At 38.1% G+C, this 26,307-nt stretch overlaps 1 protein-coding gene across 2 annotated transcripts in view; it reads right to left on the bottom strand.

Moving 5' to 3' along the window:
* The window catches only part of LOC131983729 (neurabin-2-like), a 52,483-nt gene that overhangs the window by 14,695 nt on the left and 11,481 nt on the right, over positions 1 to 26,307 (bottom strand). Inside the window, exons 3-7 of one of the 2 annotated variants that reach the window (XM_059348512.1) lie at positions 25,516 to 25,712; positions 23,951 to 24,301; positions 21,418 to 22,146; positions 4,682 to 4,814; positions 1,667 to 1,787 (exon numbers count right to left, since the gene is read on the bottom strand). In XM_059348512.1, coding sequence (XP_059204495.1) covers positions 1,667 to 1,787; positions 4,682 to 4,814; positions 21,418 to 22,146; positions 23,951 to 24,301; positions 25,516 to 25,712 — 1,531 coding nt within the window. The remainder of the gene's footprint in view (positions 1 to 1,666; positions 1,788 to 4,681; positions 4,815 to 21,417; positions 22,147 to 23,950; positions 24,302 to 25,515; positions 25,713 to 26,307) is intronic. The other variant, XM_059348513.1, reaches the window with a different exon arrangement.

The raw sequence follows: 26,307 nt of genomic DNA, 5'->3' as shown, positions 1-26,307 counted from the left end.
GTAGTCTTGGGCTATTTTGTCCATTTTTGAATTCTTTTCATGTCTTTGTAAGTCATTTTGTGTCTTTTTTTAGTCATTTTGTGTCTTTTTTGTCATTTTGTGTCTTTTTTTGGTCATTTTGTGTCTTTTTTTAGTCCTTTAGTCCAACATAAAATGTGATTTTGAATCTTTTTTTTACTTTCAAAACACTATCATGCTCAATAAAGAATTTTAAATGTTGCAAATGTGCATTAATTTCAGAGTACACTGAGACATTAAACTGCATCATTTTCAATTAAATTCTGGAAAAGTTGGTGTGTTCTAAAACTTTTGACCGGTAGTGTATATTATGCTGACAGTGAAATAAGTGAACTCTACAAATCTTATTAAGTCTCACTATTAACTTCTACACTAATCTGAAATTGGTTATGGCAAAATAATTGGTTATGGAAAAAAAAATAACAATAATGTGCTGCTTTCTCTGCAACTGCTACAGTCTGGATGTAGAGTGTAGTGTGGAGTTAGCTAATTAAAGCTAGCAGGATTTAGCTTATGATTTAAATCAGCAAACTCCATCATTCAGTTCTTTTGTCAGCTCATAATGCTAATAACAATGACAATGGAGATTTATGAACGTAAAAAATAGAATAGAGGAGTTTTATTTGTCATTGTAGAGTGAAATTAAAAAGAGCAGCTCTCGTTATGGTGCAGAATACAATCATTTAAAAATAAATAAATAACTAAACCAATATGAAGCACAAGAAGAAGCAGGTTTGGGGTATTTACAGGGACATAATGGCTGTTATTGCACTTAAAATAAATATAAATATATTGCACTGTTGTTCCACAGTATTGAGATGTTTTTTTATATTATTTGATATTGTCGATCCATCTCTTGTGAATGTGATATTTCAGAAAAAAACTCAACTTGGACTCAAGGATGAACTGATTCAATTTTTGGAGGTCAAAGGTCACGGTGATTATGACATCACAAAATAAGTTTTGGGGCATTACTTAGATTCATTCACTAATTATGAAATAAAAAAATCACAGAAATAAGGAATTGAGTGATGACATTTGATATCCAAAAGGTCAAAGGTCAACCTCACTGTGACATCACAACGTAACACTTTTCTGGCCATTGATACTGAATTGGTAATATTAATTCATATGGACCAGATTAAAGATTTTCGCTAGAAATAGTTTGCAAACTGCAACTTAACTGGTTGTTTGTTCTTCACGATTTGTTGACCGTTTGTTATGATAAAAACAGATAACAGAGCACTTCTATTAAAAATCTCCTAAAAAGTTTATTTAGATAGATATTAGATTTATTTTGTATTACAATATTATTTTAACCTTGTATATATTTTCATGCCTGTAACTTTTTTTTTTCTTCTTCGTATAACATTTGAGGTGTTTGTACTTCTCACTCACGAGTTTATTTTCATTATTAAATTTTTTTAAAATTTATTTTCCGTATTGACAGCACGATGGGGATGGGTGGGGGGGGGGAGAAAATAAGAAAAATGATGTATGTTGAATATCTGTGATCAATACTCATTTCTTCAAATAAAAACATGTTTAAAAAAAAATAATAATAAAAAAAAATCTCCTAATAAGGCCAGGTGTACAGGTGTACAGGTGTACAGGTGTACAGGTGGCCAGGTGGACAGGTGGGAGGTACCTGCCGTCTCTCTGTGCAGCTCCTCCGTCGGTGACCGTCTTCACAAAGATTCCCAGTTTCTCCAGACCCATATCAGCTCCTGCACCCATCCCGATGATACTGATCCCCAGACCATCACTGTCTGGAGACACACACACACACACACACACACATAATGTATATATTGTATGAAAATTATATAAGACATTTAATTATATTTGGAAGATACAAATACATTGATTGAAACAATGAGACTTACCAACAATAACTATTTTTGTACGACAATTACATTTCTCATTTTCATGCACAAATACTTTTTTTTATTTTGAAAGTGCAGTATAGTGAGAATAATCTTTTTTTTATATATACACAAGCTTTTATTGCACAATTAAACTATTATACAATGTAACATTCTGGGTTCCTTTTGTGTACAATGAGATATTGTTTGAACGAAAAAAAGGTTAGAATTGTTCCATCTCTCATCTTTACAAATTGATCATTTTAGTATTAATTTGACACAGGGGCCACAGCAGGGGCCAAAGGCTTCTTCACAGGGGCAGTGGCCCCTGGAGGCCCCTGTGTAGAACCGCCACTGGCTACAAGTCCTGCATTCAAAATTTACTGAAGTAAAAGTACAAAAGTATCAGCATCAAAATTTACTTAAAGTATCAAAAATCAAAGTCGTTATGCTGAGAGGCTCCACTCAGATATATAGTCTAAATATATATGTGCTCTTATTTTGAAAGCTACATGTGTTTGCTTTTATTTTGGTCTAACAAGTTCTTACCGTAACACTTGTTACACTTGTGTGCCGCGGAACAGCGGTTGGGAATCACTGTAATATTGTGTCTCTAAAAGCCTAAATTTGGTGCCTCTTGCACATTCTAAGGCTACTATTCCATATTAATCATTTCATATCTTTAATGAATTATTGTAAAGGAGAATAAGGGTTCTTCTATGTTTTATTTAAGGCATAAAATTTTGACAGTCTTCTTGTAGATTATGTGGTGGACTCTGCTAACACATCCATGTGCTCTTATTTTGAAAGCTACATGTGTTTGCTTTTATTTTGGTCTAACACGTTCTTACCGTAACACTTAGTAAATACATGCACCAGGAAAACAAGTGGGCCGCCGCTGCTAAATGAATATAGCGGAAACCCTGCTATGTGAATGCAAAAATATTGATAATTGCGGCTTAAATTTTTTTACTTTCTCTTCAGCACCATGGGATTATGGGTACAAGTGACATATGGGGTACATGCAGGGCCGGTTATTCCTACAGGCCACCAAGGCGGCTGCCTAGGGCGCCAAATTGGCAGGGGGCGCCCCCTTGTGGCGCCCTTAAGCATACATCTTTGTTTTAACAACATTGATTAACGAAACATTTTTTAAAAAGCATGGGCAATAAAAACCCTCATTGAATTAAATGAACATGCCCCAACCCATATTTCGAATGAAAATATAATATTATATTATATAAAATATGATACGTGCATGGGTGTCGCCACTCGTCATGACGATGCAGTTGCAAGTCACAAAACAAAACACGTTATGTTTATTTTTATTGCATTTGTATGTCTACATTTTATTTATTTTCAGTCTTTGCCATTCTTAATTTGATGAAGATCTGTGTTTTTTTTATTTATTCGTATTTTCAATTCAGTTGTTGTTGGTAAAGTTCCAAAGTTTCTAAAAATAAAAATGTTCTGAGACCATTACCTTGCTTGTAGTTCATGTATCAAATTTTAGTGTACAGCATAATACATATAACATAGTGTACCTATATCAGAATGAATACATGGAATGGATGTGGTTCGGGGGGGGGGGCGCAAAATCTCAATATCGCCTAGGGCAGCCAATGGGCTAGAACCGGCCCTGGGTACATGGGTGCTTACAGTAGATCTGAGTCATGTTTAAAGCCGTTATAAAACACTCAATGAACACACACATAATGTATATATTGCCAAAGCATTGAATCTTAATGAATTATATCTTTATAGATGTGACTTTTTGCATTAATTATACACATGTCCATGTTTTTATTTTGTTGTTATCATCAGTTGTGATATAAGAGGTGAAAGAAGTATTCAGATCCATTACTTAAGTAAAAGTACTAATACCACACTCTGAAATTACTCAGCTACAAGTAAAAGTCCTGCATTCAAAACTTACTGAAGTAAAAGTACAAAAGTATCAGCATCAAAATGTACTTAAAGTATCAAAAATAAAAGTACTCGTTATGCAGAATGGACCCACTCAGATTGTTATATTATTAGATTATTTATATTGATGCATTGATTTAAGCAGCGTTTTAATTTTGTAAAGACAGGGCTCATATTAGCTGCTCAATATAGGTTTAATTAAAAAAGTAAGTTTAATCACGTTAAATTTATTAAGGTTTAATGTTAAAAATTGACCTGAAAAGTTGTTATGCTGAGTGGCTCCACTCAGATATATAGTCTAAATATATTATTAGATTATTTGTCGTTTTTTATTTTGTAAAGGTAGGGCTCTTTTAACTATATATACTGTTATGAGGTTTAATTTATAAAAAAATAATAATAATTTTAAATTGATCATGTGTTTTATGTTTAATTTCAACCTGAAATGTAACTAAATGTACTTTTTTTTGTGATATGTATTCATTTTTTGAAATAGCCATCAACCAATCTGTGTGGGGTGACAGTCAAAGACAAAAAAATATCTAAACTTAACATATTAATCGTTATCATCCAACGCTTTAAAACATAAGTCGATATTTTAGATATTATGCTGCTGGGAGCAGACGTCACAGAAGGTTGCTGGTTCCAATCCATTACCTCCAGAATTACTAGCTCCTAATTAGGCTAATCTGCGCTAAGTGTAATCCCGTAAGGGGATGATGGAGCTGTTAGCAGACAGTGAATGTCCACCAACTGCACCCTGTCACTGTGTGTGTGTGTGTGTGTGTGTGTGTGTGTGTGTGTGTGTGTGTGTGTGTGTGTAGTAAGAGGCTTGACTGAGTGACTCAATGATCGTAAAGACGTGTGCGTACCTTTCTCCAGCTCTACAGGAAACAGATCCAGCTTCTCCACTCTTTTCTCCAGCTCGTACTCAGCCGAGGCCGCCATGGGGTCAACGTCGTCATTACGCCGGTCGTAGTCCTCGTTGGAATAGGTGGTGAACACCTGATCACAGGGGGAAAGGGGAAAGGTCAAAGGTCAGAAAGCCTGATGGTCAATATTGCAGTGTTTCCCAACCTTTTTTGGGCCACGGCACATATTTTACATTAGAAAAATCACACGGCATATCACCAAAAATACAGCAAAAAACACCCTAAATATGTTTAGAACTACATGTGTCATCTGTCAAAATTCCAACCCTCCTCCTTTATCTGCCTAGCAACCGGCAAAAGTGACCCAAAACAAACTTTGACATGACTTTGGCACATGCACGATTCATTTGCAGACTATTTAGCACATACACACTGTACTGCTACAGAGCTAACTGTTAGCCTGTTAGCACATACACACTGTACTGCTACAGAGCTAACTGTTAGCCTGTTAGCACGTACACACTGTACTGCTACAGAGCTAACTGTTAGCCTGTTAGCACATACACACTGTACTGCTACAGAGCTAACTGTTAGCCTGTTAGCACATACACACTGTACTGCTACAGAGCTAACTGTTAGCCTGTTAGCACATACACACTGTACTGCTACAGAGCTAACTGTTAGCCTGTTAGCACATACACACTGTACTGCTACAGAGCTAACTGTTAGCCTGTTAGCACATACACACTGTACTGCTACAGAGCTAACTGTAGCTAACAGCGCTCGTTAAGACTGAGTCGCTGGATTTGTCTCCAGTCATTAATGAGGAGATGTTGATTCTCTTCCGTTTATATCACTTGATTACGCGTGAATTCGCGAGATTCGCTGATACACTGCTCTCTGTTGGAAGAGCATTTAATTGTTCTGCCTCTCACTTCACGCCGCTCACTTAGAGTACCAATCAGGTGAAATTGGATCATCTTCCACGGCACACCTGATGATTTCTTACGGCACACAAGTGTGCCGTGGAACAGCGGTTGGGAATCACTGCTGTATTGTGTCCCACGCTGACCGACAGCGGACATCATCATCATGTCTCATCTTCATGCAGTCTGATGGGGCTGTCCCACACATAAACACCCACAGTGCAAATCTAATTATTCAAAATGTATCACAGTCAGGTGATGATTCTGTGTGGGTTCATAAGTACGACTTTCACATTAGATTTCATCAGATGTAGTGATTTGATCCTTGCAGTGTTTTCTGTATGCAGCGGGGGTAAAGGATTATTTGTAAATAATATCAGATCAGCAATTTAGAAAGTATAAGAAATGACACTGGACTGCAAAACAAGCTTTAGAACCCACAAGATTCTGTGGGAAACTCTGGTTCTGTGGATTCTGAGACTATGATGGGGGGACCATTTTTTGCCCTAAAAGCCTAAATTTGGTGCCTCTTGCACATTCTAATGCTACTATTCCATATTAATCATTTCATATTTTTTATGAATTATTGTAAAGGAGAATAAGGGTTCTTCTATGTTTTATTTAAGGCATCAAATTTTTTTTTTACTTTCTCTTCAGCAGCCATGGGATTATGGGTACAAGCGACATATGGGGTACATGGGTGCTTACAGTAGATCTGAGTCATGTTTAAAACCGTTATAAAACACTCAATGAACACACAGCTGTGACTGCATTACAATTTCAGTATAATAGCACAATAACGGTCAGAAGTACAAAATGCACAAAACCCCACAAAGAACATGCAAAAGGAACAAAGACAGCCTGTGAGGACAGATGGATGACTTCACTCTGCCCTTATGTTGCGGGTCAAATTGACCCATTTCAAAGTTTAAAAAATAAATAAATAAATAAATAGTTAAAAGTATTTTTTCATAAAAAGAAAAAAAAAAGTTTTAACATCAGTGCACAATCTACATTAAAAAATAGGTCTATTTTCATTCCAGTTAAAATAATAATATATATATATATATATACATATATGTGTATATATATATATACATATATATATACACATACATATACAGTACAGGCCAAAAGTTTGGACACACCTTCTCATTCAATGCGTTTTTCTTTATTTTCATGACTATTTACATTGTAGATTCTCACTGAAGGCATCAAAACTATGAATGAACACATATGGAATTATGTACTTAACAAAAAAAGTGTGAAATAACTGAAAACATGTCTTGTATTTTAGATTCCTCAAAGTAACCACCCTTTGCTTACTAGAATATAAGACATGTTTTCAGTTATTTCACACTTTTTTGTTAAGTACATAATTCCACATGTGTTCATTCATAGTTTTGATGAATCTACAATGTAAATAGTCATGAAAATAAAGGAAAATGCATTGAATGAGAAGGTGTGTCCAAACTTTTGACACACATATATATATATTGGCCTCCATATCGGTTATGAATTAATTTCCCCCTGTATCTGCATCAGGGTTGGGGCTCTACTAGAGATCTCTGGGGTGAATTTCTTGGTTTCACGGTGCCTCAGATCTGAACAGCAGCCAGCCTGATCACTGCTCCACCAGCCTGCATGCTTTACACTGCGTCTGTTTGTGGCCTGGCAACCATTCTGATGAATGTCACTGAAGAACTACATTGCATGGCAGAACATTTTCTATAAATAAGTAACTGTATTTTTTGGTACTGTGTGTTTATTTCGTAAAACACTGAGAGTATTACATATTTCATAGCTTTTGTTGGTTACACCACAAAACAAAACAAAAAATAGATACATTAATAAATACATTTTTAAAAAAAGTACAAGCAAATCTACAGTCATGGAAAAATTATTAGATAATAACCAAAATCATTATCAAGAAAACCATGGAAAATGTCTAGACATCAGCTCTTAAATTAAACTCTTATGAGCTATTTTTGTTGTTACCATTATGTCTGTCCAAACAAATGCACGTTTAGTTGTACCAGGCATTAAAATGAACAAGAAACTGAAGAAAAAGGGTGGTCTAATCATTTTTTTTCCATGACTGAATATACAATAATTCAAAGATAATCTATGTGTAGCAGGGAACCAGGGGAGTTATAATAGGACCTCATACTTTTTACCTAAAGTCGGTTATGTATGGGTAAAAAAAACTCAACCCATTCTTTCCAGCATTTTTCAAATATATCACTCTTCAGTCTCAAGGTGAACGTGAAATTTTCCATTACAAAGATCTCATGCATCACATTAAACCAATCTGCTAATGGTGGCTCTTCATTTTTTTCATAATGGCTTTTTTACTGGCTAACAACGCATCAATTATTTGTTCTAAAATCACTGTGAACCATTCTTATTGCAGTGTGCATTCTCAGTATGTATACTCTCAAATCTCACACTTTCACATGGTGATGCAGTTCTTCATTTTAACTCATTAGCATACATGTCCTTGTACGAGTGACACTGCTTACAGCTGTGTAAGTGCTCCATTAACACTGTCAGTGTAATGGCACATCCTGATTGTACCACAGGAACATTCAGAGACTAAAAGTGTCTGATTCTAGCCACTGCAGCTTTGATAAGACTGGTACTGGACAATAAAATCTTCCACCAGCTACTCTGCAACAGTGCTGACTCATTGCACAGAAAGAAGCGAATGCAGGAAACAATCATAGATATTATTTTTATAAAAAAAGCCCACAATAATGTGTGAAAAGGCTCTCACTTTTCCCATCTCCATGCCATCCTTTCTCTCTCTCACGCCCCTCCCCCATCTCTAAAAGGTCAGCAGCATCTGTCTCCCCGGTGACCATCGCCATGATCACGTGGGCTTGGTTTCCGTGGCAACCACAGGCTTGCCCAGCATGAGTTTGGCACTGGCACCAACCTGCTCTCTCTCTGTCCCCGTCTACCAGATATGCTAATGTGTGTGTGAGACAACAGAGCCAGAGGCCTTTATGTGTGGGCGGGGCTTATTACAGTCTTATTTACATTACTCTAAATGTAGACGACTGAGCTACACACATACACTGACAAAACAGGGTCAGAGGGCCTGATTGTTAAACTGTTTCCTGTAGTCATGTTTCCTTCCTGTTGAGTAACTTTAAAGCTGTATTAACGTGTGAGTGTGTAGGCACGAAGCTTCAGAGTATTCCTTGTACCCGTAATCTCTACTTCACCACAGAAATGCCAACAGATAAAAAAAAAAAAAACAGCAACAAAATGTAACGTTCACCCATAAAAACAATGAAATGTCTAGTAAATTGTGATTAAAATGTAAAATCAAAGGAGGGCCCCTTTGAGTTTTTATCAGGTATACTCATGTCCATATATGGACTTCCTCTGACTCACCATAGGTCCCATATCATGCCCTACCATTACACATACACAGTATATTTTCTAATCTAAATATTAAAATCCAAGATGTCAGGTATTTTTTAATGATGTACATATTAAGTACAAATTATTTTTGTTTTTCAATGTCTCAGCTTGTATATTGCAGATGCGTATAATGTATTGTGTAATGTATGATGTAAAGTATTTTAGTTATTTTACTATAAATTATTAATTTAATGTCATGTATTATATTTGAGTTTTGTGTTTGAGACATAACCTGTATAAAAGAAATGGGTCTAAAAAGTGAGACCAGTATGGTGCATTACACCTGCATTCTTTCTAATGGCCAGCAGGGGGCGACTCCACTTGTTGGAAAAAGAAGTCCAGTCGTATAGTAAATAGTAAGTGTATGGGAAAAAAAGCCTACTTCTCGCTATGCCCATGGTACCTGGCACCACAGGGCTGGCCACCTGTGAAACCCAACCCAGCTCCACCCTCTTGTCCAAATATGGTCACTTCTGGCTTCAAAAGACCAAGATGGAGACAGCCTAATTGCCAAAGTTGAGGCTTCAAAACGGTAGTCCAAAAACCTATTGGTGGGTATGATCACTGCTTTTTATACAGTCTATGGTGTGAGATCAATAAAGGTCTTATCTTAAAATATGCCACCATACCTCAGGTCTTTATTAAACTGGTCACATAGTAATTATCCAACACGCTCTAGCGATTGCTTGATGCTCAATGTTCCTTGGACAAATACTGAATTTGGAAAAACTGCTTTAAATTTTTCTTCTGCATCTACCTGGAACATCTTACAACATTCACTCAAACTCAACACAATTATAACTATGGGCCAGTTCAAAACTATGATAATCAATAACTTCCTTTCACTGTAACTGTTTTTAATGTTTCTGCATGTGTTTTGTCTGTGCTGTTTCGTGTTTTCTCTGTACTCTGTGTTGTGTTTTCTCTGTACTCTCGACATCATTGCAAATGAGGGGTTGCCCTCAATGATTCCTCAAGAAAATAAATAAAGGATAAATGAAAATGAAATGAAAACAAAACTAAGACTTAACAGTCATCCAGGCAGCTATGCACAGTTTAAACTTTAAACTATCATTGCTGGTTAGTCCCATTAGAAACAGTGCTATCAACATTGGCTTGGTAATGGTTAACAAAAAGAATGTAGCAATTTACCAGCCTCAAAGGTAACATCTTCAAGTCAACTGAACCTAAAAGGAATTCAATTTACAATCAAATAAAACAGAAAATAGCAGCAGTTAATAACTTCAGTCACAACACCCACATAAAGTTTGAACATTTTTACTGCAACAATAATGGGCTTTCAGTTTGGCAGTGTGGTGCTGCTCATGTGATGCTTAACAAATCCAAGCAAGCTTGACAGAGACAGTCCCTGAGCTCACACCCCCCTTGCAGGGCTTCAAATACCCTACTTTTAACAAACATTAACATGTTAAAGAGATTTTTCTTTTAATTAACATTAAAAAAAATGCATTTGGAAAGCGAGAAACCAGAAAATGTTGGACATTTTTCCTTGAGAAAGGACTTAAATGAAGAATCGATTACAATGGTTGCCTATTAACGTTCAGTCACTTGATAAATCTATTAATCAATTCTGCACTTAAACAGTGGAGTCAGTGTTCAGATTTAGCCTCACTTGCCCCGAGGGGCACTTCACAGCGTAAACAGCAGAGCATTTATTGATTTAAATAAGCAGGGAGAGGGCATGGACGTCGGTAGCTCAGTGTCAGTGCTCTGTATGATGACTTTACCTGATTAATGCCTAGGTGGACTTTACCTAAATACAGGGCATTATAAACTCCCTGCCTACGCATAATCTGACCAATCACAAGCCACCGATTACTACACTGGATAAAAACAGAGCCATAAAGATGTGTCCCGCATATATTATCAGGATAGCGTGCACACTGTTCACCTATTTAAGCATCTGATATCACACAAGGTTCTATAATTGAAATTTAAACTGACAGACTGATAAAAATCCATTCAGCATGGGTAACCAAAGTAGCAATGAACAGCTTCATAACTTCAACAACTTCATTAAATTACGAGCAAAAAAAACTACTTGAAGTAAACACTGATGCTAAAAACAGAAGTAGATTTACTGCTAATCCACGGTAGCTGGGTAGTAAATTAGGTCGGTGAAAAACTACAGCAGTTTAAACAAACCCTAACCTTATCACTACCCTTAACCTTATCACTCATACCCTAACCTTATCACTCACACCCTAACCTTATCACTACCCCTAACCTTATCACTACCCCTAACCTTATCACTCATACCCTCACCTTATCACTACCCCTAACCTTATCACTACCCCTAACCTTATCACTCATACCCTCACCTTATCACTACCCCTAACCTTATCACTACTCCTAACCTTATCACTCATACCCTAACCTTATCACTCATACCCTAACCTTATCACTACCCCTAACCTTATCACTTATACCCTAACCTTATCACTCATACCCTAACCTTATCACTACCCCTAACCTTATCACTCATACCCTAACCTTATCACTCATACCCTAACCTTATCACTCATACCCTAACCTTATCACTTATACCCTAACCTTATCACTCATACCCTAACCTTATCACTACCCCTAACCTTATCACTCATACCCTAACCTTATCACTACCCCTAACCTTATCACTACCCCTAACCCAGGTAGTTTTTAAAGGCAATAAGATACATAGAATAGTGAATTGGACTCCTGGGCTCACCTAATTGCATTAACAGGGAAGCAAGCAGGACAAATTCAATCTTTTGTTGTAACACACTACACAAAATAAAACCCCTCCCTTCCTCCCTCTGCCTGAACAAACAAAGAGGACTCAATTCTTACTCAATGGTCCCCAATGGCTCCCTTATGGTCAAAATGGCTCAAAATGAGACCAAACTTTTCTGCATCTGCAATAGGCTTGGTCCGATGGTTGATTAAATTGACAATCGACAACGGTTTGAATCAATTCGCAATGCCTTCCTGCCTATCGATGCTTTGAAAAACACTGCCATGGTGACTTTTGAAGTGTACATATAACCCTTTATTCGACCAAGGCAGTTTGAGGGGCCGATCTGGAACAGGAGCCTAATCTTGAACCAGTTCTTCATGTATTGACAGCCAAAGAACCGGCTCTTGCACAAGAAAACTGGTTTCAGATCCGCACCAACTCTTTGCTGGTCTCGAACCACAAACTGCTTACGTCAGGGGCTGGGGGCGGGATTATCGGGACCAACAAGACCATCTAAAACAAATCATTGTTTTTATTTGATTTGTTTAACTGCAATGTGAGTGATACCAGATAATCTGTGCTAGGTAGCTAGTTAGACTCAGCGGACTAGTGTTCGCTTTCAACGCAGGTCGATGGACGATGGAGTTTTGCACACAATGACCTAACCCTAGTTTGCAACAGTTGAGGCTTGTTTTTAGTTTTGGCCGGTGTTTTGATTTAATGAGTAACCCTGTTAACTGGCGACTATCAGCCAAATGCATTGTGGTTGCTTGTTTTGCTTGTAGTGATGGCAGAACATATAGGTGTCTTTGTAAAAACCAATTATACTTTAATCAGGTTGAAATACACACTTATCTGTGTTTGTCATCTCTGAGGGCCATTTACGCATATTACTGGAAGTTCCCAGTTAATAGGGTCACGTCTTAAATTTACACAGCAGAAGGCATTTTCTGGTGTTTCGGTTTGTCAATAAAAGTCCCTAAAGGAAGTTGTGCTGGGCAATTTTCCCTATTTTCTAACACTATGGAGCTAGTAATGCTGAAGCTGACCAACTCCTCTTCTCTACATTTATAGTTTCAATCAGGATTGGGTGCATCGAAACTCTGTAAAAAAAAAGGATGACTTAATTAGCTGTTCAGCTCACACACCAATCAATACACACACCAGGTGTCATTTCCTCCAAACAAAGCCCCACTTTGTGATTCTTATCAATCAGCTTCCACTGCCTTTGTGTGTTTCTGTGTGTGTGCATGTGTGCCCATTTCAAGGAAAACAAACACACCCTGCTACATTCCAGCTTCTTTTTGCAGACATACAGAGGTAGCCTTGTACACAACTCAGCATGCACAAATTCAGCATGTGTCAGTAAAAGTCCGATGCAGAACAACCTACAACTGTAGCTACTTCAACAGGTTTTCTATGAGCTGTGGTTGATCATTTACAACCCTTACCATGAAGTTGTGTTCAAGTGTTAGTGTTAAACTGCATCATCCAGAACTTTAAAGGAAGCTCTTAAAACAGTTTTAAAATCACACGGTATTTCAGTTGGGTGATCAAATGTGCTAAACAACAGCACCAACTGAGACAGGTTGGTGCTGTTGTGCCAGAGGAGGTTTGAGCTCTCCTGGTTGACTTTTACTTGAAGGAACTTGTGATGTCAGAACAGCAATTACGAACCAGTTTTGAAATTGAGTAATAACACCAAACATGCCCGGGCAGTAAGTCTCAGTTCCCTGGCTCTGTTCCCTGCAGCAGAACACAACATGTAAGACAGGTTGCAGTCAGCACGTCCCTTTCTCTCACAGGCTGGCTTCATTCACACCCTGTGCTGTCATGTTCAATCCTTCATGGATGCTAGTTTTTAAAATTTCGAATTTGCAGAGATGTCCAGTGACAAAAAACTAAAATTTGTTTTTTTTCCCAACAAAATTGTGAAACGAGACGATCCTCACACCGTTGACAAGTACATAGCTCTGAGAAAATACTAGAATAAATACTTTTTGCAACAATCCAGGACTGCCATACTGACAATCATACAAGTGTGGATTGGTGTGTCTTGTGTTGGAAGTAGAGAGGGACCTTTCTGATGCCCACAATAAGTGAAGTGACAACAAGCAGCAACCTCTGGGCCTCAATGCAGAAATGTCTTAAACCTGCATTCCTTCTGCAAAAAGAAGTCAGTTTGCAGTCAACAGGAAGATTTGCCTACTTCTTACAATATTTATAGATCATGCACATGCATGCTAGTTGCAAAATTTTTTTTTAAAAAGGACCGCCAATAAGAACACTGTGATCGTGAAGAAAACTAGCTAGTTATTAGAGATGTGCAGCAGAGACCCCACAATACAATTTTACATTATTGCGATTTTAAGCATTCTGCGATATGACGAGTATTGAGATATACTATATTGCGATTTAACTATTTGACTGCATTTTGTTTCCACAAAATTAAATTCCATCAAGAACTGTTTTGTCAAATAAGAGAATATTCTCAGCCTATTCATCTCACTTCAGTCTTTTTATTTCTCCACAATGAGAGTCAAACCCACAGACTGACCAACAAAGTATTCAGTCAAACTGAACTGATATCAAACATGTTGGACGACAACAACTGCAGCATTTTATCAAACTTACCTCAACTTTAAGCTTCACTGCTCTGAATATTTTGAATGAAACATAAAAAAACTAAAGCTAACTTTGCAGCGTTATTTCGACAACGTCCCGACATGATATCCTGACACCAGTATCTCCAGTATATTCCTAAAAGTGAGCCCTCTACGACCTCCATCAGTTAAGTTCAGTTTGACGGAATACTTTGTTGGCCAGACTGGGTTTGGGATAAAATCATATCATATCGTGGGGCCTCTGCTGATTCCCACGTCTCTGTGTTACACTGTGGAATGAGAGCTGTCTGTGGACAAACTTATTTTCTTCTGTTCACCATGATAAATGATAGCTGGAGCAGCAAGCGACTGGCGTTATTCTTTAATACAGTAGTTCTCAACCTTTTTGAGTCGCAACCCCCAATTTAATAGGCATGTTGTCCGTGACCCCCACTCACTGAACACAATCTCACACGCACAGTTCAGATCACCCAAAAAAGAAACAAAATGACCAAAAAAAGACACAAAATGACCAAAAAAAAAAGACACAAAATGACCAAAAAAGACACAAAATGATCAAAAGGACACAAACTGACCAAAGAAAGAAACAAATTGACCAAAAAAGACACAAAATGGCAAAAAAAGACACAAAATGACCAAAAAAAAGACACAAAATGACAAAAAAACAACACAAAATGACCAAAAAAAGACATTAAATTACCAAAAATACATTAATACTTTAACACAGTGAAGACAGCCCGTTATGGCTGAGGTGCCCTTTGACCCACAGAGTGCATGGACTGGAATCTGGGTTGCTGTATATAACATTAAGAGTCATTTAACCCAGTGCTAGTAGGACTGCAGTGTAAACCTTAAAGCACTGGGCTTATGTTAATCCTGGGTTAACCATGTATGTGTGAAAAAAAGGTTAAGTTATCCCAACCTCCAGCTAAAAATATGCTGTGTGAAAAGCTCTTTTTGTTGTATGGGTTAGCATTATCACTGCTACTAGGCTAGCCAGAAACATACACTGTAAACAATTGTCTTGTAAATTAACAGTAAAATACTGGCAGTATTCTACTGTTAATTCTACAGTTCCCTTACTGTTATCTACTTTAAAAACCACATAGTGAATTACAGAAAAATGCTGCATTTCATTGATTCAGTATAGTGCTGAAGCTAGTTGAAATAGTGTAGCAGTATACAATGCAGTCATTTTCTGTAAATAGAGCATATTACTGTCTGAAAGCCAATTATTATGAATTAAGCAGTCTTCACTGTCACCTCAGTCATTTTAATAAACCATATACTGAATGAGCTAGTTAAGTTAAATACAGCCATTAAAAATGTGGATAAAAAGAGACTTAGAAAATATCATATACGTATATCAGATATTTTATGGGAAATAGCAAGCTACCTACAATTATTGCCCAGAATGCATTGTTTTCTACAGCAGTAGTTCTCAACCTTTTTGAGTCGTGACCTTATTTATACAGTCTATGGTCGTGACCCCCAATTTAACATGCATGTTGTCCGCGACCCCCGCTCACTGAACACAATCTCACAGGCACAGTTCAGATCACCCAAAAAAGACACAAAATGACCAAAAAAAGGAAACAAAATGAGCAAAAAAGACACAAATTGACCACAAAATGATCAAAAAAGGACACAAAATGGCCAAAAAAAGACAGAAAATGACAAAAAAAGACACAAAATGACCAGAAAAGACACAAAATGACCAAAAAAGAAACAAAATGACCAAAAAAGACACAAATTGACCACAAAATGATCAAAAAAAGACACAAAATGATCAAAAAAAGACACAAAATGGCCAAAAAAGACACAAAATGACCAGAAAAGACACAAAATGACCAAAAAAGAAACAAAATGACCAAAAAAGACACAAAATGATCAGAAAAAAGACACAAAATGATCAGAAAAAAGACACAAAATGATCAAAAAGACACAAAATGGCCTAAAAAGACACATAATGACCAAAAAAAGACACAAAATGACAAAAAAAAAACCCACAAAATGACCAAAAAAAGACATTAAGTGACCAAAAACACATTAACACATGAACACTTTAACACAGTGGAGACAGAGCTGACTTCCAAAATGATTTGGTGACCCCCAGAAATCATCTCGTGACCCCAATTGGGGTCCCGACCCCAAGGTTGAGAATAGCTGTTCTACAGTATAATACCTTTTTAATGGAAAACAGTATGTTACTGTCACAATTTGGCTGTTTTCTAACAGCAATCTGTAACAGTGCATGTCTAACAGGATGGAAGAAGAATAAGTTGTTTAATTTTTTAAGCTTTCTTGACATTGTGGCACTTGGTTTTGTTGCTCCTATTATAGAATCGTTTGGAAACTTTTCATGCATTTCATATCCTCACTGCAGTCCTACTGTTGACTATGGTTAGGTAAGGTTAATGCAGCTTCAAAATGAATGTTGCTACATTGTTCTCAGTGAATGTAGCCTCTAAGGAGATGAGATAGAGATAAAGAAAGAGCTGAGGGAGGCAGCTAAAGGAAGTGAGCCTCTGCAGCGCTAGTTTCACAGCAGCAGCCACCAAACAGCTGAATCCTACGACTGAAATATACCTTTAATATCCAATTAATATACCGTCCCTGTATCTTTTGCTTAAGCTGAAATAATGTAGGTTTGATATTGTGCAAATCATCTTTTTGTAGGGTGTTTAACCTCCTGAGACCCAAGCTTTTGTTTGGTATGTATTGTTTCTCCTAGATATTTTGGATTTGTAGGACCTGATAAGTACAAAAACTAAGCATCATCTTTGATTTATCTCTTTAATTTTACTGTATAACACAATTAATACTTTTTATTTCCTTACATCTACGCCCTCTCTTTGGAAGAACGATAGTAAAAGTCTATTCGTTCTCAAATGAATACTTCCTGATTAGCAGAGTCGTAGCTTGTTGCTATTGCTAAAAAATAGTCAAACTTGCACAGAACATCAAACTACAAACATTATTAAGCACAAATAAACAAGTTTTAATCATAAAATCTGATCAGATTTTGTACCTGGTCCACTTTTGTCTGCGGATAAGCGGTTAATTAACTTTACCAAGATGCTACCATCTGGTTTTTACACTGATTGATGTATTGTTCTTATTCTAGAGTGTGTACTATGAGGACAACAGGTTATAGTTAAGCAGATTTAAGTATAAGGTCCAGAAAAACCTAAAATGAAATGTCCACATATGAGGACGCAGGGTCACAGGAGCTTAAGAAAAGTATGTCATGTATGACTATGAATGTTAGAGGAAATATGATTTTATATGTGGTGGTGCCAACACCAGACAACAACATGATGCTTTCTGTGTTTATTGTCTCAAACCAAAGGTTTTCTGCCTGAGAACAGGTGGTTTCTCATCAGCAGACGCTGGTTTGATGGAATCACTCAGCAGCTGTAAACAAGCTGCCTCAGGCCACAGCTCTACTTTTAGCTGCTCTGTGGCTGAAGAGGTCAGTGGTTAAACGTTTTAAGGTCCAAGAAAATGTAAAGAATTCCTTTTTGACCTGACGCCTGGTCTTATTATCTTCTACCGCCTGCATAAACGGACATGACCCGACAGGAACGTAATCCGAAGTGAACACCGTCAATGTCCAATATGTAGTCTTTGTCTCATTAAATTCTGCCTAGAAATCCTGTGGTTCATCTCCTACCCAGAAGGGACTTATATCTGTCATTTCTCAATACATAATGTCACTTAATAGTGACACACTCCTCAAGTTAAAATCCAATCCATCACGAGATGATTTCTGGGGGTCGCCAAATCATTTTGGAAGTCAGCTCTGTCTCCACTGTGTTAAAGTGTTCATGTGTTAATGTGTTTTAGTCTTTTTGGTCATTTTGTCTTTTTTCAGTCATTTTGTGTCTTTTTGGTCAATTTATGTCTTTTTTTTGGTACTTTTGTGTCTTTTTTGATCATTTTGTGGTCAATTTGTGTCTTTTTTGGTCATTTTGTTTCCTTTTTGGTCTTTTGTTTCTTTTTTTGCATCATTTTGTGTCTTTTTTTGGTCATATTGTGTCTTTTTTGGTAATTTTGTGTCCTTTTTTTGGTCAATTTATGTCTTTTTTTGGTAATTTTGTGTCTTTTTTTATCATTTTGTGGTCAATTTGTGTCTTTTTTTGGTCATTTTGTTTCCTTTTTTGGTCATTTTGTTTCCTTTTTTGGTCATTTTGTGTCTTTTCTTCGTCATTTTGTGTCTTTTCTTGGTCATTTTGTCTTTTTTGGGTCATTTTGTTTCTTTTCTGCATCATTTTGTGTCTTTTTTTGGTCATTTTGTGTCTTTTCTTAGTCATTTTGTGTCTTTTTTTGTCATTTTGTGTCTTTTTTTAGTCATTTTGTCTTTTTTTGGTAATTTTGTTTCTTTTTTGCATCATTTGTGTCTTTTTTTGGTCATTTTGTTTCTTTTTTGGGTGATCTGAACTGTGTGTGTGAGATTGTGTTCAGTGAGCGGCGGTTGCGGACAACATGCATGTTAAATTGGGCGTCGCGACTCAAAAAAGGTTGAGAACTACTGCTATAGATGGTATTGGATTGTCCCCGTCACGGAGGAAGTATGTTGTTAGCGACAGCTTCATTGTGGCGCGTTGAGACACGTTTCACAATGCACACAGCTCCGCCGGCTGACTGCCGCAGTGAGGGGGGGGGGGGTGTAGCAGAAACCAGCACTCCAGTATAGAAAATAGCTTCTGTTAAATCAAGATCTATGTTCAAAAGAACACACACACACACACACACAGACAGTTCGAGCTAGAGTCAGCAGGAAACACTGTGGCGAAATCAAAGAGAGAAATCCCCCCAGCAGCAACCCGTGTGTGAGCGCATGTGATGTAAATGAAGGAGGAAGTCAGAGTCTTTTCAATCATTTCCTCACTCTCTTAATCTCTTCTCTTTTAGTTTCCACGCTCGGGTAGATAGCAGAACACACACACACACATGCACATCTTTATGAAAGCTTTCACCACACCTATTCAGCTTCCTCCATTTTTATTATTTCAGCAGCAGATACCAACTGTTCACAGCTCCAAATATTAATCAAACAGCTAAAGCCTAATGTTTTTAATCGTCTGTTATCATCAAACCTGAGTTAATTGGTTTGACTCACAACATTCTGTCACCTTATAAAAATCCAAGCAGTTACTCCTCCATGAAAAAAATGATTAGACCCTTGTTTTCTTCAATTTCTTGTTCATTTTAATGCCTGGTACAACTAAAGGTACATTTGCTTGGACAAATATAACGATAACAACAAAATAGAGCATAAGATAATGATTTGGTCAGGGAAAATGTCTAGATATCAGCTCTTAAATTAAACTCTTTGAGGTTATTTTGCTGTTAAGAAAACAATGGTCTAATATTTTTTCTATGACTGTATGTGACAAAATTAGCATTCATTTGGACACATGTTTCTGGCAACCTGATCAGTCTTTTGGTTTTGCTTTTGCTTTTGTTTTCACCAACTCCTGGTTCATTAGCAGTAAAATGTTCCACTATGCTCATAATAAGCTAGGTGCTATTCTGGTTCTGTGCAGGTAGTAAAGAGAGTCCATCACAGCTTTCTTGTTAAAAAACAACTACAGCTGCATGCTACTGCAGGCCCACCGCCATGTTTGTTTTATCTGAAATCACATTTTATCATGCAAGTTTCTGTGGGATCCCAGTTCCTGTTATGCACACTCTTAAATAATTTGTGTAAATATGTGGTCCAGTGTCTTGACTAAACTGTCTGGTGTGTGTGTTCTTAAGATTAAAACATAAAATGGCAGTGGTGAAACAAGTATTCAGATCCCTTACTTAAGTAAAAGTACTAATACCACACTGTGAAATTACTCCACTACAAGTAAAAGTCCTGCATTCAAAACTTACTGAAGTAAAAGTACAAACATATCAGCATCAAAATGTACTTAAAGTATCAAAAGCAAAAGTACTCGTTATGCAGAATGGACCCACTCAGACTGTTATATTATTAGATTATTTATATTGATGAATTGATTTAAGCAGCGTTTTAATTTTGTAAAGACAAGGCTCATATTAGCTGCTCAATATAGGTTTAATTAAAAAAAGTATGTTTAATCATGTTAAATTTATCATGGTTTTATGTTAAAATTGACCTGAAAAGTAACTAAAAGTAACTTCCTGTAATTAAGATTCCCTTATCCAATGGGGAAATTAAGACTCTTAATCTATTTAACCCATTCTTTTTGAACACACCAGTGAACACACCATGCTTAAGCAGCACATATTTAGTTCAAGGGCACTTCAGTCCTTGACCTGTCAGTCAGTCCTGTCAGGATTTGAACTAGCAACCTGCCGGATACAAGCCTGATTCCTATCCTCTAGGCCAGTAGCTCTCAACCTTTTTGAGTCGCAACCCCCGCTCACTGAACACAATCTCACACGCACAGTTCAGATCACCCAAAATGACCAAAAAAGACACAAAATGACCAGAAAAGACACAAAATGACCAGAAAAGACACAAAATGACAAAAAAAGACACAAAATGACAAAAAAAAAGACACAAATTGACCAAAAAAGACACAAATTGACCAAAAAAAGGAAACAAAATGACCAAAAAAGACACAAATTGACCACAAAGTGATAATAAAAAAAAAGACACAAAATGACCTAAAAAGACACAAAATGAACAAAAAAAGACATTAAGTGACCAAAAAGACTAAATCACATTGACACTTTAACACAGTGGAGACAGAGCTGACTTCCAAAATGATTTGGTGACCCCCAGAAATCATCTCGCGACCCCAATTGGGGTCCCGACCCCAAGGAGCAGGTAGCTGCTCTAGGCCACAAGCTTGCCCTTTCCATTGGGAGAGGTTGGAATAAAGTGGAATAAAAAGAAAAATATTGGCCTCAAAATGTAGTGAAGTAGAAGTATAAAGTAACATTAAAATGAAAATACGCTTGAGTAAATATACTTAGTTACATTGCAACACTGGTCTGGTGTCTCCCACTGAGCTCTGATCTGATGACATCACTCACCTTGATGGGCCCAGTGCTGAACTGGATCTTCCTGCTGGGCGGTGGAGGCTCCTCTTCCTCAGGGAGACCGGGGATCTCGGAGCAGCTGGTCTCTGGCTGATACACCTCCTCCTCCTCCTCTTCCTCCTCCTCCTCATCCTCCTCATCATCCAGCTGGCTGCCCCCTGAGTCCTCCTCCCCGAGCCCGCTGTACGCACTGATATCCACCAGATCCCCCTCGGAGTAATCCTCCTTCCTCGAGCCGTCGTCATCGTTATCCTCCTCTTCCTCCCCCCTCCTCTCAGAGGAGTCCTCCTCTCTCTCCTCCGAGGAGGGAGAGGAACCTGAAGGCTCCTTTTCTCCATTTTCAAGCGAGGCGTGAACATCGGCCTGCACCAGCCTGCCTCGGGCCTCCGACCCGGCCGAGGAGCCGTCTTTTTCGTCAGATTGCCACTCCTGTTCTACTGTACTGGAGCCTTTGGCTTCGGTGGCTGTGGGTTGGGCCTCCGAGTCCGGTTTGACGTCGGAGGAGGAAGAGGAGGAAGTGACGGTCACTGAGGACGAAGAGGAGTGGGAGGAGTTAGGGAGCTGCTCTCCTGACTGTCCAAACTCTTCCTTCTCGCCGGTCGCTGCTTCTCCGCTGCTTCTCTGTACAAAATCTGTCTCGTCTGGTAGATCTTCTGCCTGGCTGCTCACACCTCCTGCTGCCATCTTCTCCTGGTCCTCCTTACCTGGAGGGAGCACCTTCCCCTGGGAGAAACACACAGTAATTCAATCATTTAATCAATTTCTAGAAATCCCCCAAAGAGCGTCTTAATAGTCGTTAAGAACTTCCTTCCTACGTTCAGGAAGAACTCATCTTCCTGAACGTCTACATATGTTTTTTTTTTAAGAAAAATGAAAAAATAGCTTTGTTAGAGCGATCTAAAAAACTGTTCCATCTCCATTTTTCAGAAATCATCCTGCGTTTTTAATATGGGACCCAATGAGGCTGTTGGTGGTGTTGGTGGCGTATCTTTGCGTCCTACGCCCAAACTATAACTGACAGCTTTACCAGAGGATTGTGAGGGAGAAGACAAATTTTCCTACGTTTCTATGTATAAATTATTTCTGTAGAGTGGAATTTGCGGCCTGGAGCGCAGTTTTAAAATTTATTTTTTGGCAGTTTTTTCTCTCCCTCTACACTCTGGTGATGATGTCACACACTGTGGCACGAACATTCCGTGCAATACACACCCATTATAATCTCAGAATTTCTCCAAAAATGATCATGGTCATTGAACAGGGATTGATAAAAAACTATATGACCTATCGAAACGTGGATTAATACACCGATACACAAGACTTGTGTCTACTGTTTAAAGTTTAAATGGAGTCTCTAGGTGAAATTATGCCGGAGAAGTAGACGTTTAAAAATCTCCAATTATTGTTCTTTTTCGCTCGTTTTTTTTTCGGCCGTCCCATTCACTTCAATGCAAAATTTTGGGCAGTTTTGCCCGAGGCCCTAATTATAAAACACACAGAAATACAAGAGTATTCATCTGAGCAAAACTAACTTACTGTATCAAACCTTGCTAGCATGAATTACTGAGTTTAATTTGATCCAAAAACTTATTTAAACACAAAACACATTTAAATATTAATGTGAAAACTAACCTCAGGCCTCTGGGCTAAAACATAAAACATTGAACTCCTTGATGTTATCTTTACAGTTTAATCAGTTCAATCGTTGAGTTAGTTTTTACGATTGACAGGGTCAAGTCTCTTTTCGTCCTTTCAAAATAAAAGCGTCTGTTATCAAAACAGGCTTTTGCATAGTACTGTATATACACTACTGGTCAAAAGTTTTAGAACACACCAACTTTTCCAGAATTTAATTGAAAATGATGCAGTTTAATGTCTCAGTGTACTCTGAAATTAATGCACATTTGCAACATTTAAAATTCTTTATTGAGCATGATAGTGTTTTGAAAGTAAAAAAAAGATTCAAAATCACATTTTATGTTGGACTAAAGGACTAAAAAAAGACACAAAATGACCAAAAAAAGACACAAAATGACAAAAAAGACACAAAATGACCAAAAAAAGACACAAAAAGAAACAAAATGACAAAAAAAAGACACAAAATGACTTACAAAGACATGCAAAGAATTAAAAAATGGACAAAATAGCCCAAGACTCCATAGAATTAAGTTGTTAACCCATTTCTTGTTCCCTGAAAAAGGCCTACTTGTATAATTCTGAAATGTACATTATTTTCCAGTTTTGGTTAAGCGTACCTTTTTTTATTTACCTCTGGCAGTTCACCACTTACCTTTGGACCCTTTCAAGCTGTTCATTTGACTTGAACTGCTTGAATTTCAATAAAAAACTGGAAAAAGTGGAGTGTTCTAAAACTTTTGACCAGTAGTGTATATTTCTTATTTTGCCCATAAAAACATAGCAATTAATCGATTAATTGATCGTTAACGTTATAGATAATCAAGTTGGCAGGTCATCCCTAGCTTCTACTGCATTTTTTTTTTTTTTTTTAAATAAAGCCAGATCTCCTCACCTTCCTCCCGGTAGCCTCCGTCCTGGCTGGAGGTTTTGGCTTTGGAGCCAGGGCGGGGCCTGACCGGCGCTGGGGGAGGTAGAGGTTGTTTTTCTGGTCGGTCTTCTCGAACACGGCGCTGAGCTGGCTCACGGTGGGACTGACGGCGTCACCGGGCCCGACGGACGCCGCGGCAGCAGGAAGAGTAGCGGGGGCGGGAAGGGGGACTGGAGCGGGAGCCGGCGGGTCGTCCAGCCGGTCCAAAGCCTCGGTGGAGCCGTTAAAGCGAGCCACGACATCTAGACGGCTGTCCTGGAAGCCTGACGCCCGCTCCTTCTTCAGCAGGATCCGGTTGGTGGCAGCTTGCTTCTCCTAGAGGAGACAACAGTCATCAGTTAGTCTGGAATCTACGATGGCAAATCATAACGACAAATCAAAAAACACAACGACAAATCACAAAACACAATGACATTAACCAAACCGCAAAAGGTCGGTACCCTCGGGCGACATGAGTCATCACTGATTGGACTGGTGACTACAGACCACCAGTCCAATCAGTGACGATGATTTGTCGTTGTCTTTTCTGATTTGTTGCTGTGTTTTTTCGGCCTCAGGGCAATCGCACCAAGCACTGGTCCCATACAGCAACACTACTGTTATACTGTGGATTTCTTCTTCTTCCTCTTCCGGACACAATTTCGTCCCGCTACTAGTCCTACAACTTGAGAGTTGCAGGACAAATTATATATCAAAACGTGCGGTTTGATCGGGATCGGTGTGCTATTACTTTTCTCTACAGAATACGAATTTTGCCCAAAATTTTGCATTGAAATGAATGGGACGGCTGACAAAAAATGAGCGAAAAAGAACAATAATTCTAGATTTTTAAACGTCGACTTCTCAGGCATAATTTCACCTAGAGACTCCATTTAAACTTTAAACAGTAGACACAAGTCTTGTGTATCGGTGTATTAATCCACGTTTCGATAGGTCATATAGTTTTTTATCAATCCCTGTTCAATGACCATGATCATTTTTGGAGAAATTCTGAGATTATAATGGGTGTGTATTGCACGGAATGTTCGTGTCACAGTGTGTGACATCATCGCCAGAGTGTAGAGGGAGAGAAAAAACTGTCAAAAAATAAATTTGAAAACTTCGCTCCAGGCCGCAAATTCCACTCTACAGAAATAATTTATACATAGAAACGTAGGAAAATTAGTCTTCTCACTCACAATCCTCTGGTAAAGCTGTCAGAGTTATAGTTTGGGCGTAGGACGCACAGATGATCCACCAACACCACCAACAGCCTCATTGGCTCCCATATTAAAAACGCAGGAAGATTTCGGAAAAAAGGAAGATGGAACAGTTTTTTTAGATCGCTCTAACAAAGCTATTTTTCTTTAAAAAATCATATGTAGACGTTCAGGAAGAACTCAGGACACTCAAAGTGAAGTCGGATCAATGATAGGTATTATGGTTTTGCCAAAAATGCTTTCTGTTCGAGGACAGAAATTCCACCTGTCAATGTTCCGGGACATTATGAATCAGAACACACAATAAAGTAACACAAGAAGTCTTCTCACCTGTAGAGTCCGCTGCTCGAAGATCCTCCTGGTCTCCTGGAGTTTGGAGAAGCCTCCAGCGTCTCCTCCTGGTTTAGAGTCGAAGCGGTTCACCCTCTCTGAGACCACGGCTCCCAGTTTGAGCAGAGCGCTGTGGTCCACGTTCTCGTTCAGGCTGGAGGCCCTCGGTAGAGACAGCTTCACCCCCTGATCTACACCTGCCACAGACAGGAGAGGTGAGGGACGAGGGCCGAGACCACACAGGGACAGGTACTTGTACTTCACTTGAGTATTTCCATTTTATGTTACTTTATACTTCTACTTCACTGCATTTAGCCGACAGCTTTAGTTACTTTTCAGGTCACGATTTAACATAAAAAACATGAACAATTTAAACTGATTAGAATTTTTTTTTAAATTGAATCTAAGTAGTTAAAATGACCGACCTTAACAAAATTTAAATATACACAACATAAATGTATCAATACAAATAATCAAATAACATATTTAGAACATACAGTCATGTGTTTCAACAAGACAATGAGCCCAAACACACTAGTAAACCAGCTAAATCTTGGGTCAAACCAACAACATTGATGTCATGGAGTGGACCTTAATCCAGTTGAGAATTTATGGGGTGAAACATCAAAAACGCTGTTTCGGAAGCAAAACCAAGAAATGTAACTGAATTGATGAATATTGGAGTGGAATAACAGCTGAAAGGAGCCACAAGTTGGTTGATCCATCCACACAGATGTGAAGCAGGTATAAAAAACTGGTCATACAACTAAATATTAGTTTAGTGATTCAGAT

The sequence above is a fragment of the Centropristis striata genome, chromosome 13 (genome assembly GCF_030273125.1).
Source record: "Centropristis striata isolate RG_2023a ecotype Rhode Island chromosome 13, C.striata_1.0, whole genome shotgun sequence".
In the NCBI taxonomy this organism is placed as follows: Eukaryota; Metazoa; Chordata; class Actinopteri; order Perciformes; family Serranidae; genus Centropristis; species Centropristis striata.
Note: the sequence above shows the minus strand (reverse complement) of the source record. Positions and strands in the feature narration are given on the sequence as shown.